The sequence below is a fragment of the Anomalospiza imberbis genome, chromosome 3 (genome assembly GCF_031753505.1).
Source record: "Anomalospiza imberbis isolate Cuckoo-Finch-1a 21T00152 chromosome 3, ASM3175350v1, whole genome shotgun sequence".
NCBI lineage: Eukaryota > Metazoa > Chordata > Aves > Passeriformes > Viduidae > Anomalospiza > Anomalospiza imberbis.
The window spans coordinates 98,315,335-98,329,082 of record NC_089683.1 but is presented as its reverse complement, the minus strand read 5'-3'; the positions used below and the strand labels follow the sequence as shown (position 1 = coordinate 98,329,082).

The window sequence follows — 13,748 nt, the reverse complement described above, 5'->3', positions numbered from 1 at the left end:
ATTAGCATGTCTGTCTGCTAACTAGATGCTTATTCTTGAGAAAAGGCAAAGAGTATCCCTAAAAATGAAACCACAGATTTGCCTGTTTTAAAGCAGTGCAGAGTGAGCACTACAGAAAGAGATTTCCAATTTTCCTGTCTTTTGGCTTTTACCTGCATAAATACTGATTTTCCACCAGTTGTTGAAATCATTTTGCTGTTGCTGAATGAGCCAGTGTATGCTAATTCCCAGTGGATTATGCCTATTCAAGCAAATGAAGAATAAATACAAGCTTTAAAGAAAAAAAATCTTGTGAAAGTTTGGAAAACGACTCAATGGTTTGGGAATTTTCTGTATATTTAAAAATGACAGTTTTTCCTGCAACTAATAGTGAAGTAAATATGCCTTTTTAATAGATCTGTTTCTCTACTTTGATAAATTGCAAAGTAGCAGAAGATTCATTTGTATAAAGGAGAGCTAGAAATTTTGAGCAGACAGTGTACTGTTGGCAGCATCTTAGTAGATCAATTTAGAAAATACTTGAAGTGCACTTGGAATCATGTGAAATGGACTTTACTGTCTACATAATTTAATTTTTGCAAACATTTTGCTCAGTAAGCAATGACTTGCTTTATAATTTATTATGTCCCCTAAAGAACCTTCTTCTTTCTTGATTGCATCAGTGTTTAAAGCTGGGTGTTGTTTCCCTGCAAGTCTCAAAACAGAACATTCTGTAGACAGAATGCTGCCATTGTAACAGCAGAGCTGTCATTAAATATGGATAAGTTTAAGCCCTTAGCTGTGATATCTTATGTTCTGAAAAACAGGGAAGTGAGTAAAATTTTAACATGCCTACTCTCCAAAGTAGTCTGCAAAGTTGTCTTGTTTGGGAGCACGTACATGATGGGGTTTTTTTGGACAGTCTTGGCATTGACCCTGTGCTCTGGCCTTTCTCCTCAGTAGTTATTCACGGGAGTTTTTAATGGGAAAGCAAAGCAGCTTCCTGGATTTTATATAAGGCCATCTGTGAGTCATCCTGCCACATTACATAGGCATTTAGCCTTTATATAGCAGCATCAGCACGGCCATCCTTGAGGAGAGGGAGAGAATGAAACCACTTACTCTGTGTTCCCAAGGAATAATAAAAAAAGAGAAACCTTTTCAAAATCAACTTCATTTATCAACTTCAGCTCTTGCCTTTAGATTGGGTGTTTTGAATTGCCCCTGCTAAACACCATAAAAGGGGACTCTGTCAGGGCTTTCTGGCATAAAATTTAAAATTTTGAAGAAGTCTGCTATTTTTCTTTTAACTAAGGCAGTACTCCTGACAGAGGAGCACTGAATTTGCAGCTTAGAAAGTGCTGTTATGGGTTAACTTGGTGACAATCAGGTGCCCACTGAGCACATGATTATACATATTCAACTTCTAAAGTGTAACAGAATCACTTGGGCAGCTTTTCTATCTGCAGTGGAAGCAAACTAAATGTTCTGCGACAGGGTCTAGTTTCCATGGCTTTGTTTACAGAGGATGCTTTAAATTACCAACAGTGGGCACAGTTACAAGGAATTTTTTTGGCCTAGATCTCATTTCAGCAAGCACAAACAAGCTGCCTTATGAAATGCACCTATGCACTCTGGTCTGTGAAAGAAATAACTGTACTTGAGAAGTGTTACAGGTGGTAACATCCTCCTCTGCTCATTTCGCAGCCTAAAGCTCACCAGTTTGTAGTGAAATCCTTTAACACACCAACAAAATGCAATCAGTGCACATCCCTGATGGTTGGTCTGATACGACAGGGCTGTACTTGTGAAGGTAAGCACTTGGGAGACCACAAACAAGTGTGAACTGAAGTTCTTACAGATGCAAATGGCACAGGAGATGTAGTGTGGTGATGCAGGAGTCTTCTGTTTATATTTTGAATAACAGTATATTCTCATACTTCAGTCTTTAACAGTAGAAGCCAAGCACTTTGAACATACATAAGAGATTGCCCAGTTATCTGGGGACACTCTTATTCCAGTTGCTGGTAGAAGAGCTTAGTTCAGTGTACTCAAAATAGCAATAAGGGGCCACAGGTGTCCCCACAGGTGGCCTCCTGACTGGTCAGGTATACCGACACCAGCTTTGCTTTATGCTGCATGGCACAATTTAAGACATCTATTCTGACTTACTCCAGAAAGAAGCAGAATTGGTACTGAATGGCAATTATTCTTGTTTGTATGCATGCAGAATGATGTTTATTGTTTAAAGGATGTTCCAGTTTTTTGTTTACTAGTAGACTTGGGCCTAGAGGACATCATAGAGATTATCTTAGGCTCTTTCTTATCTGGATGAAAGCATGTATATCCATAAACTATCTGAAAAAGAGAAATGTGGGGTTTAGAGCAGATAAAAACATGAACTTCTGCTGTGTGCAGACTTATATTTCTTTCTGTAGCAAAGTTCAGTGAGATTATTCAGATGCTGGTCAAAAAAGGAGAGGGGATTTCTTTGTAAATCTCATAATCATTATCACAACTTTTTCATTGCACAAGAAATAACCATCAAATCTTTTTGTTTCTTCTCCTCCTCACAAGTGTGTGGATTCTCTTGCCACGTGACCTGTGCAGACAAGGCCCCTGCAGTATGTCCAATCCCTCCTGAGCAGACTAAGGGACCTTTGGGAATAGATCCACAGAAAGGCATAGGAACGGCTTATGAAGGACATGTCCGAGTAAGTAGGAGGTAGCTGCATTTGGGGCACTTACATTAAATTCATTGTTTTCCAGAGCTGGTATTACTTTTAATACTGGAGGGATAGGTTCAATTGCATCTTAGGGTAGCAGTTTGGAAACTAAGATCTAAATTTTCACACAGCAACTCTTAGCATTGTCAGCAGTAGTCCTCTCTCCATCTATGTTGGTCAGTGTGCTTTGGGTTGGTCTTGAGTAGTTCCATCTCTGGAGATCAGATCATCTTCCAGGCCCTGTGAGTTTTTTGAGTCTTTCTGCTAGTATTGTCTATGATCACTGGTGTGGATATTTGCACAGAAATATTAAAAGATTTACTCAACATACTTTTAGCCATAATTCTGTGGCAAACTAGAGACAAGTTTTTTTTTCTCCATATTCGTTAATACAGCTCTGAATGAATTTGTGATATGAGAAAAAAGAATCTGTGATGCTATTAATTTAATAAGTAGCATATTGTCTGTCTGTGATTGTTGGTCTTACTGCTCCTGGGCTCTTGCTTATGTTGCTTAACATCATCACTGAATTAAAACTTACCATCCCAGATGAGCAAACTTATTTTTGTGCTGCTTGATTTTTTGATTGTATCTAAACTTACAGAGAGTTGATCAGAATTTATTTTTCTAAAGGTCCCAAAGCCAGCTGGAGTAAAGAAAGGTTGGCAGAGAGCGCTGGCAGTGATCTGTGATTTTAAACTCTTCCTGTATGATGTAGCAGAAGGAAAAGCATCTCAGCCCAGCGTGGTAGTGAGTCAGGTCATAGACATGAGGTAAGCTGTTTGCTGCTGGTGGGAGCTTTGCAGAGGCATTGGGAGGTTTTGTTCTGCTTTTCCTTTTTGTCAAATCAGTAAGCAAGCTCCAGAGCTTTTATGAAACCCTGTAATCCATGTTGAAAGGCACTAATTTTCTGGGATAAAAAAAATAAAACAGCAGTTAGCAGTTATTTGGAGTTAGCCTGAACTACACTTGTTTGTTCCTATATGGATGTTTAAACTTCCATTACTACATCATGAGCATTGACCATCTGTTCAGCTATGCAGAAGATCTGGAATGAATAAAGAATTAAAAATAACACCATTTTGGGATTGAATAGAGTTTTGAAAGATATAAAACTTTGTTATAGGGTAAATGTATTCCAATTTTTGCTTCAGAAGGGCTGAATAGTTTGTTCCCACTTTGTCTTCAGTATTACTGAAATACTACCAGCCTCACTGAAGGCTGAGAATATTTAATATAGCAACTAAGTAAAGCTTGTCTCTGATCTAAGTTAGTTCATCCAGGAAGCCCCAAACTGTTGTAGGTTATAGCTTCTAGGTGAGTTTGGATTTTTATGAGAGTTGGAAAGGTGTTCTTTGTTCCACTTACTTTTTAAGTTGGAATTTTTTCTTTAAAGATTTTAATTTATACAGATTAAAAACAGCTACAGAATATCTGAATAGATTTATCTCCATCAGCATTTACCAGGAAATAATTATGCAACATTGCATTTGTGAGTTTTATCTTCAGATACAGATGGAAGGATAATTTTGAAAATCAGATTTCAGTGCTGACTTGTTATGTCCTTCACTAAGCAAGGCTATTGGAAAAGTAAAATCCAAACATACAGATTTTGCTCATTAACTCTTTTCCAATTATGTTTATGGTCTCCATAAGGGATGAAGAATTCTCAGTGAGTTCTGTCTTGGCCTCAGATGTTATCCATGCAAATCGGAAAGATATCCCCTGTATCTTTAGGGTGAGTATTACATCCTGACCCTACTAACCCAGACGTGCAGGGTTTCACAGGGTGATCTGTGGTGTGACAGCTTGCCAGTATTTTATTTCTTTGGCAAGCTCTGCCCCTGGGAAGCCATGGCAGCAGCAGCAGCAGTGCATAGGGATCTGTACATATATCATTTCTGTGGTAAAAATAGCACAGGAACATCTAGACAGGCATTCATTTCTATGTGGGTTGTATTTTTTAATCTTCACAATAAGATGTATTTTCCTCTACTTCCTCTTAGTCATTTGAAATTCTTCTGTTCATCATGACCTTGTACATTTTCATTTCTTCAAGTTTCCCTCTGCTTCTGAATTTAACTGACTGGGTTATTGATGAAGTGTTTATTTTTTGTACTTTTTTTCAATGTATGCATTGGATATCTGAAAACTGACATTCATCAGATAGTATAGAAATTTAGTGCAAAATGCTCATCAAAATTTATGTATATTATCTGGTATCAGGATTTTGCCATCATTGGCTTATTCTAATATTCTTATTTTTGTTAGATTTTCTGTTAAAGCTTTGACCTCAGTGAAATCTCCTTGATGTCTTATCAATTCCTCTGTTATTTCTTTATGGTGCCTTTGTATTTCAGTCCTTGTTTTCCCAGTTTTTAGACTATTCATCACTCAGTGGGATGAAAGGAGATAAAACCTACAAAGGGGCTTTCCATTTTATCTATAATAGCTGTATCAAATGCATGAAAAGGATCACAGAACATTCTTTCAATTAAAAAATTCCTATGGCATTGAATTATTAATGAAATCTATAGCTCTTAAAATACAGAAAGCTTTATAAAAATGCTTTTTGTTATAAAATTGCTGTGAGAAACAATTGACTACCTTGTTTAGAGCAGACATTCCTGAATTATAAAATAAAGCCAGCATTTTCTCTGTTCTTTAAAATATTCACACCTGTTTTTCTGCTGTGGATTCTTGATTAAGATAAGAGTGTTTTTTATTAACTGAAGGAAATTTTTACTTCCTTAATTCAGACAGCTAATTAAAAGGGCACTTACAGGCATCTGATTCCCTTGTAAAAACGATCACGAGGAAATTATTTATCACTTATGCCTTAAAACTATGTTTGGATTTTTTTGCAGGTTACAGCCTCCCAGCTCTCTGCATCCAGTAACAAGTGTTCAATCCTGATTCTAGCAGACGGTGAGAATGAAAAAAGCAAGTGGGTGGGTGTGCTGAACGAGTTGCATAGGATCTTGAAGAAGAACAAACTCAAAGACCGCTCGGTCTATGTTCCCAAAGAAGCTTATGACAGCACCTTGCCCCTCATCAAAACAACACAGTCAGCAGCAATCATAGGTATGCAGTTACTAAGATGAAAGCTCTAAGAAAAATGGGTATGCTAAAAACATTATTTTTTTAGGGGAAAAAAAAAGTTTTAGATGGTTTTCTACTGAATAGAGAGTAATAGGTAGTGGTTTTATCCCATATGGAAATGGGTATGGGCCTAAGAGAGAAGTGCAAGTTAGTACCCAGCACTTTTTTCAGATCTTTTAAGAGTATTCCCTCTATTCACCCATATTCATAATCACAAATAATTCACCTATATTCATAATTATTCAGCAGTATTCATAATTATTAATAATTTTGACTGAGAATTGGACATAATTCCCTAACTGGGCAAAATTAGCACTATAGAGTAGGTGTAAATCACTCACTTTAAAATCTGCTGGTAGGACTAGAGAGAAAATGTAAGATCAGAGGCTGAATTTAGTAATTTCAAATACTACTGCATAAAATATGTTAAACTCTGATTATGTAAATTATTTCAATATAATAATATAGTTACTTCAAAGTTGGTACTAGACCTAAGTTGTCTGAACAGTTTGTTAAAATTTATGTTTTTAGCTGTTACTTTAACTAACAGGAGATATGGGAAAAGACTTCTTTTTTCAGAAGTTTGAAAGATTGGGAGGTTGCCAATCTTTTAAAATGCATGACTATATTAAGTTTGCCTTTATATACAATTATTTCAATATATAATAAAAACTGTCTCTGTTAATGCGAATTACTGCTATTGTTGACATGATTCATAAAGTACTTCCAAAGAAAAATAATTTTTTTTTCCTTAATGTCGTAGACCATGAAAGAATAGCTCTGGGGAATGAAGAAGGGTTGTTTGTTGTGCATGTCACCAAAGATGGTAAGAAACTAGGAACTGGTAATAATTTCCCTAGTATCAAGTAATCTTTTTCTTATTCAGTATCTTCTGGTTTCATGATTTTTCCATTATTAACTACATTATCAGCTGGACAGCTCCATAAGAGACCAGAAGGTGTTCTGTGTGCTTTCTGGTTGGGGTATCCTTTCCAATAACAAAAATACAGCTTTTGGAATGCAGTTGAAGTTTTTTTTTCCCCAGACTGGTTCAATACTGATTTCAGATCAGGTTGCTCAGGGCTTTACCTAGTTGGGTGTTGAAAATCCCCAAGGACACAGGTTCCATGATCTTTCTGGACTGCATGTTACAAATTACTCCCAGTGATGTGAAACATTTCCTTTGTACATTCAGCAGGAGCCTCCCTCATCTGAATTTCCTGCTGTGCACCTCAGCAAGAATCATGGCTTAATCCTTTTTGTAACCTCCTCCTTGGTACTGGAAATGAAAACTTCTGTGCAGTACTGAAAGATGTACTAACAGATTGCCCGAGTTAATTCAACAAGTGACATGTTTAATTGTATGTTTCAGCTCTGAGGCTTTTCCTTTATTCAGTAGTTTTTTTGCTATAAACTGGTTTTGAAATGAATACTGAAATAATACAATTGTTGTTACTGCATCAGATCTGCTTCTCCCATTACTGATGAGGCAAAGCCAAAGGTTAATCCAGAATTGCCACATCTGGTGTTATTAAAATACTAGTTTTGATTCTGTACTTTTTAATATTGCAGGGAAGCAGTAAAGGGGATTTCTTGGGTTTCTTTCCTAGTTCATCTTACAAATACACGTTATAATCAATTCACACTTCACCATTACTTACTCAAATTTGTGGGGGGGGGCTGTTTTGATTTTTGTTTCAGAGATTATCCGTGTTGGTGACAATAAGAAGGTTCATCAGATCGAGCTTATCCCAAGCGAGCAGCTCATTGCCGTAATCTCAGGACGGAACCGCCACGTGCGGCTCTTCCCCATGGCCGCCCTGGATGGAAGGGAGACTGACTTCTATAAGCTGGCAGAGACCAAAGGCTGCCAGGCAATCATTTCAGGACACGTGCGCCACGGAGCGCTCACCTGCCTGTGTGTAGCCATGAAAAGGCAGGTTCTCTGTTACGAACTAAATCAGAGCAAGACGCGCCACAAAAAGATCAAGGAAATCCAGGTGCAGGGGAATGTCCAGTGGATGTCCATCTTCAGTGACCGTCTCTGTGTAGGCTACCAATCAGGTTTCCTAAAATACCCTCTCCATGGAGAGGGCAGCCCGTACAGCCTGCTCCATCCGGACGACCACACGCTCTCGTTTATCTCACAGCAGCCAACCGATGCCATCTGTGCAGTCGAGATCTCAAATAAAGAATACCTGCTGTGTTTTAGCAGCGTCGGGGTTTACGTCGACTGCCAGGGCCGAAGATCCAGGCAGCAAGAGTTGATGTGGCCCGCAACTCCATCTTCTTGCTGTGAGTTGTGTTCTGTGTGTGTGTGTGTGTGTGTCTGTGTCTTTGGTGCTGTCCACTGAAGTGATCTCTGCTTGTGTTGATATCCTCAGGAGGTGGAGTTCAGGGCCAATTACGTGACAGGTTAATGAATGCTCTCGGCCCCTGTCACCGTTTTTAATCTAGCCAGAGGCTTTAATCCTCATTCGTGCTAGTTTCAATAACTCTGGCGCTGACCTGTACTTTCTGGAACACAAAGAGGAATCGTGAGTCAGGATTTCTAACTCTGAAACAGCCAAAAGCTTCAGGTTCAACTGAGGGTAACTTTAGGTATTTGCTGCCACCAATGCTGGACTGTTGTTGTTTAAAGTCTTGGACTTTGATTGTACTTCGGCTCTGCATTCTGGTTCCAGCTTTCTTCATGCTGAGAGTCATTAGGATCTGGTAGTTTGACTTGCTTTTGTCTAATGGTATTTGTTTTTACTTACTAGTCTCTTTTGTCTTTTCTTTCTTTATTTGTTCATGCTTTCTTCCTCAGCAGGTTTTGTCAACAACCTTCTTTTTCATCTCCTCTCTCCTTTTTCAAAAAGTGACTAAGTTTCCCTCCTGTCCCTCTCTCCCCTTCCAAAATACAGTCCATAGGAGGCAATATAAAAGATATATTTCATAACCTTAAGGAAAAGTACTGTAATTTTTCAAGATTTTCATTTCCACCAAGGTCTGTTAAACATTATTGCACCTTATTTCAAAGCTGGGGCTTTATCTCTGTGACAGTTTCAAGGGAAAAAAAAAACCAAACCTGAATGTCTGTCTTCTTCTTTTTAAAATCTTTCTGAATGCAGATAAAGATTAGCCAAATCTGCACTCAGAGTAGGGAATAAGCCCAATTCTGTGTTGATTTTTAGAATTGTCCGCCGTCTTACCTCACTCTGGCAGCAGTCCAGTCACGCTGGAAAGGGGAGGAGTATTTCACCTTTTTTGAGTGAAGGCCCTTCTGAGTATAGAGGGAGCAACATGTACAGGGTGTTTTCCACTTCTGGATTTCAAGCAGTTTTACACAATTGATTATTACAGTGGACTCAGACAATGAATGAATCAAAGCAGAAGGTTATGAATGACAGATTGAAAAATGTGTATTTTTCACACATAGTTCATCTATACTTGCCATTGTTATTTGTGACAGTTTTTTGATTGCCTGAAATGAAGTGATTTGATGTGACTCCAACTCAGAATGGAGGTGTATTTTATAGCAAAAGCTGTTACATTTAAACACAACTTGGATGTTGTTGTTAGTCTTGGCAGACTGTGGCAGTCTTGTTGCCGACATGGAAATAATGAATTCTCCTTTAGAAGTGGTCCCAGTGAAACAAATTTCATCCTGGGGAAATGTGCCAGACAAGTAGCAGAAGATTTCTCTTTACAATCCAGAAAATGAAAAGAGAGAATTAAAGTTAAGGAAACATGACTTTTATGACTGTGTCATGGTGCTTAGTTCCAAGTGATGCTCATTTAGTGCATAGTCCAAAGACTCAGAGCTCAGTTCATTCAAGTAACAGTTATTAAATAGAACAGAGTATTTTCCTAACACATCATTTACAATATGTGAGCTCTTATTAAAAATGGGGTTTTAGGAGGAAAAAACCTTTGAAATATATCAGTATTTGGCAGAGTAAACCTTAATATCTTACAAGTCAGAGAGTAGTTAGGTTTTCAACAAAGTTAAAAGAAAAGTCATGGAGGGTTGTAATTTTTTGAGTGGTGCTGGTTTGCTTTCAGAATAAATTTCTTGGTAATTTTTGAGTTAAAGCACATTTTTCAAAGCTTGTTGCTGGATTGTGGAGCACTGGTTTTGCTTTCTTAAATAAATATGGTTAAACTGTAAGAAATTGTCTATTTTGGGCCGCGTCCAAAAGCACATGACACAACTCCTCATCATTCCCTCCCAGGTTACAATGCACCATACCTCTCTGTGTACAGTGAAAATGCAATTGATGTCTTCGACGTGAACTCCATGGAGTGGATTCAAACTATTCCTCTCAAAAAGGTAACTTCCCATTTCAGTATGGGCCAAGGAATATGTCCAGACCCAATACTGCTTTAGAAGCCATCATTAAAGCTGCTTGTGGAAACATAATTGAATGAAAAGAAGAGCTACTGCAAAGAAACTCATGCATTTTTGTTGGAAATAGAAGATAGAAAATATGTTTTTTCATGTGGTTGCACTGTTTTAGATGAATGGTCAATCTGGAGCCTATGGCTATGTTAGATTTACTGATACTGTTGCAATAATGAGAGGAATTAATTGGCATTAATTACATATGGCTTCATTGGGACCAATTGTGATTATTACCAGAGGATGGCGGATGTTAAGATAATTACACAGGCCTTCAAATATCTATCTCCATCTCCTGCTGCATAGTGTAGACAGACAGGGTTAGAACATTTTGTTTCAACCAGCAGGAACACCAAAAACAGGATGATGTCAGTTTGGATCTCTTATCAAAAGGAAGATGTTTCTGAAAACTGACACTTCCTTGGGTATTTAGAAGGTGTTTGCTCAGCTGTATTTGGAAAGAAAAGAGAAAAGTCGGGTTTTTTTCCCTGTGGTTTAGACTGACTCCAGCTTTGTATCAGGGTCAACACAATTCCTTTACTGGCATTCCAATGACACAGAGCTGCAGGACATTGCCCCTGTGGTCTTGTGTTGGTCATTCAGTCTCTGCATATCAATTTCCCAACATGCCAGATGCAGACCAGGATATTCTGGCAGTGCTGTGAGGATATGTAGTGCAAAGATCAAGGTGCTCAGCTCATAACCATCTTGAAGAGAGACCAATCTGGACTTTTATGGGGAAGTTCTTTCTGGTGTCTAAACTTCAAGTTATTAAGCAGTTGAAGCATTTTTTCCCCTACACAGTAGAATGTGATTTAGTACTTTGAATAATATTTGGCTCAAGAATTCCCTTTTAATGGATGAAGCTACTTTCAGCAAACAAAATTTCTACACTTAGGAGTCTCAAAAATGGCCATTTATTATGAAGAGTCTGTTTCTAACACAATTTACAGAGTGTGGAATGCTTCTTTCATTTTTATGCTGGAAATCACAAATACCAGTAGGTTTTAGCAGTCTGTGTGTGCTCTTATGAAGCTGCAGAGCATTACTGTGACATGGTACTAACACAAAGTAAAAGCTCATCTTATTGCTTTGTACATATAATAGAAAAAATTGAGTTGATCTATGAAGTGGACTTCTAAGACAACTATTCATTTAAATGCTGGGAGGAATGGTGTTAAGCCTGTGTCTTGAAGTGGAATTTTAGGCACCCCCCTCTGCACTCATTCTCAAAGAAAGAGTTTAAAATTCTTTTGGACTCTTCTTAGTGGCTTTAATGACTTGGAATTGTTACTCTTGAGAGTGTTACAAGGACTGTTTTTCCTTGTTTCAGGTACGACCCTTGAATACAGAAGGATCACTAAACCTTTTAGGCCTGGAGACAGTCAGATTAATATATTTCAAAAACAAAATGGCAGGTAAGTAAAGAGAAGCCAATTTTCATCATGCACATTTTTGTTTAGAAAGTGTTCTTCTTTATCTGCATCTGTGCATTGCATAAAGGAATTCCTTAAATGTCTGTGTGCTTGTTAACTTGGGAAAAAGCCAAAGCTTATGGATTCCACAGTTATTTCAATGCTGTTTCTTCTCTGAACTTTTTTTTTTCCTTATGATTATTCAGTGAAGACTGGAACTAGAAACTAGAGTGACTGGACACTCCCTCCAAATGTGGGATCACCTGCCAGAACGCTGCCTAAAAAAGCCTGCACAATTAAAGACTTAAATAGTCATTTTGGCAGCACTGGATTAATATTATATTTAACTGAAACAAATGTTTCCCAAGCATTTTAAAGTAATACAGTGTATTTGTAACTTAATTTTAGGGCCAGCTATGACTGTGTGCCACAATTTTAGCTTCAAAAATCTATTTTTGTTACAAATCTTTCTGACTTTTTTTTTTTTTTTTACTTTTTAGAGCCTATTTCATAGGCATACTCTTGAGGAATTTCCCTAAACTTTTGTTTAACGTCTTAGGTGGAGAGGGGACGTGCTTTGTTTCAACAACCAAAAGCTATAAATTTTTGTTAACAACTTTCTGAAAACAGTGGGAATAAACACTCTATAAAAATGTACTGCTGCTGGCACTGTTTCAGTGCTTATTTAAATTGCCAGCAAATTAGTACAAAAGGAATGGCAGTGGTAGAGAGGAGAAATATGCTGTAAGTATGTATAGAGAATTTTCAAGTCTAATTAAGACTGAACAGTAGAGTTGATCTTAAGGAAAGAAGAGATTTGAGTTCCACACAAAAACTGTTTTGTCAGTGAGCAGTGAGCTTATTAAGTGTCACTTTAGTCTCCATGTATAGAAAACAGGACAGGGCAGTTGCAATGTTCATTTAAAGTCACACAGCTGTTGTGTGATGATCACTGTTTTCCTTTTCATGTCTTTAATAAAGATCCCTTGGCCAGATGTTCACACATGGAAAAAAAATCTTCCCCTTTCCCACAGTTGCACCAAAATACATCAGCGTTCAAACATTTCAAAAGCAGTGTTCTCTTTGGAGCAGGGAATGAATGAAAGAGAATCTTGCATTCAGTTTCCAGACAGTTGGCAGAACAAGACTGTTCTAGTGATTTTCAGTGGGAATTTTGGGACAAGACTCAGATTCCCTTCCTGCCCACCAAAATGTTTATTTCGAAGAATGCATCAGTGGTGTTTTGAGAACACAGGTGTGGCAGCTCCTCTGTGAAGAAGGGTTAAGACTGTTGCTACATAACAGAGTAGTAGATAGAGTAGTGGCCCAGGAAACCCGTAAACCAAATAACGTTTGTTCAGGTTTGATGGGAAAGGGGTGGTGTCCTGCACTAGTAGAGCAGAGGTATAGTGTTGAAACTCTAATTCCATGGATAGCTAAGAAGCTGCCCCACTGCATCCCCATCTTTGTGCTGGTTTCAGAGGGGGATGAGCTGGTGGTGCCTGAGACGTCAGACAACAGCCGGAAGCAGATGGTTCGGAACATCAACAACAAGCGGCGCTACTCCTTCCGCGTGCCCGAGGAGGAGAGGATGCAGCAGAGGAGGTCGGTATTCCACCTGTACTTGTCCTCTGTCCATGCCTGTAGGCCCTGATGGACACTGACTGATGCCAGGGCTGTGCTTCATGTGTGGCTTTCTGGAATGGCCATTCAGGGGTTCCTGTCTCTACCCTGTTAATCCTCAGTGTTTAACTTCTGTCAATTCCGGTTTGGATATGGATATGCACTGGATGCACAATTAGTTCAGATGAATTGTGTGAAACAGCTGTAATTTGGAATGCATGCCTCCACATAATGTATGCAGGTGCATAGGTGTGCACATATACTGTGTATATATACAGTTCTCCAATAAACACTTTGCAAAAGGAGATTGCTTTGCTAACTATGCATTTGGATTAATTATTCTCAGACTCTGGTTCTGCTTTTCTTTCTGAAGGAGATTTTCCTCTCAGCAGTATTCCAGGACATCTGTTTCTTTGACTTACAGATTTAACTACATAGAGTTTCTATAAAGCTCACAAAATTCACCTCTTCTGGGGACATAGGACTTCAGAGTGTATTTCTAAAGGGAGTGTTTAGCAG

At 38.3% G+C, this 13,748-nt stretch overlaps 1 protein-coding gene across 10 annotated transcripts in view; it reads left to right on the top strand.

The window, feature by feature from the left end:
• Window positions 1-13,748, top strand: part of CDC42BPA (CDC42 binding protein kinase alpha) — a 177,990-nt gene that overhangs the window by 149,404 nt on the left and 14,838 nt on the right. For all 10 annotated transcript variants that reach the window (XM_068185950.1, XM_068185947.1, XM_068185946.1 and 7 more), the window contains 10 exons: window positions 1,687-1,792; window positions 2,557-2,693; window positions 3,339-3,478; window positions 4,362-4,443; window positions 5,573-5,789; window positions 6,571-6,633; window positions 7,509-8,102; window positions 10,025-10,122; window positions 11,525-11,609; window positions 13,088-13,211. In XM_068185950.1, coding sequence (XP_068042051.1) covers window positions 1,687-1,792; window positions 2,557-2,693; window positions 3,339-3,478; window positions 4,362-4,443; window positions 5,573-5,789; window positions 6,571-6,633; window positions 7,509-8,102; window positions 10,025-10,122; window positions 11,525-11,609; window positions 13,088-13,211 — 1,646 coding nt within the window. The remainder of the gene's footprint in view (window positions 1-1,686; window positions 1,793-2,556; window positions 2,694-3,338; window positions 3,479-4,361; window positions 4,444-5,572; window positions 5,790-6,570; window positions 6,634-7,508; window positions 8,103-10,024; window positions 10,123-11,524; window positions 11,610-13,087; window positions 13,212-13,748) is intronic.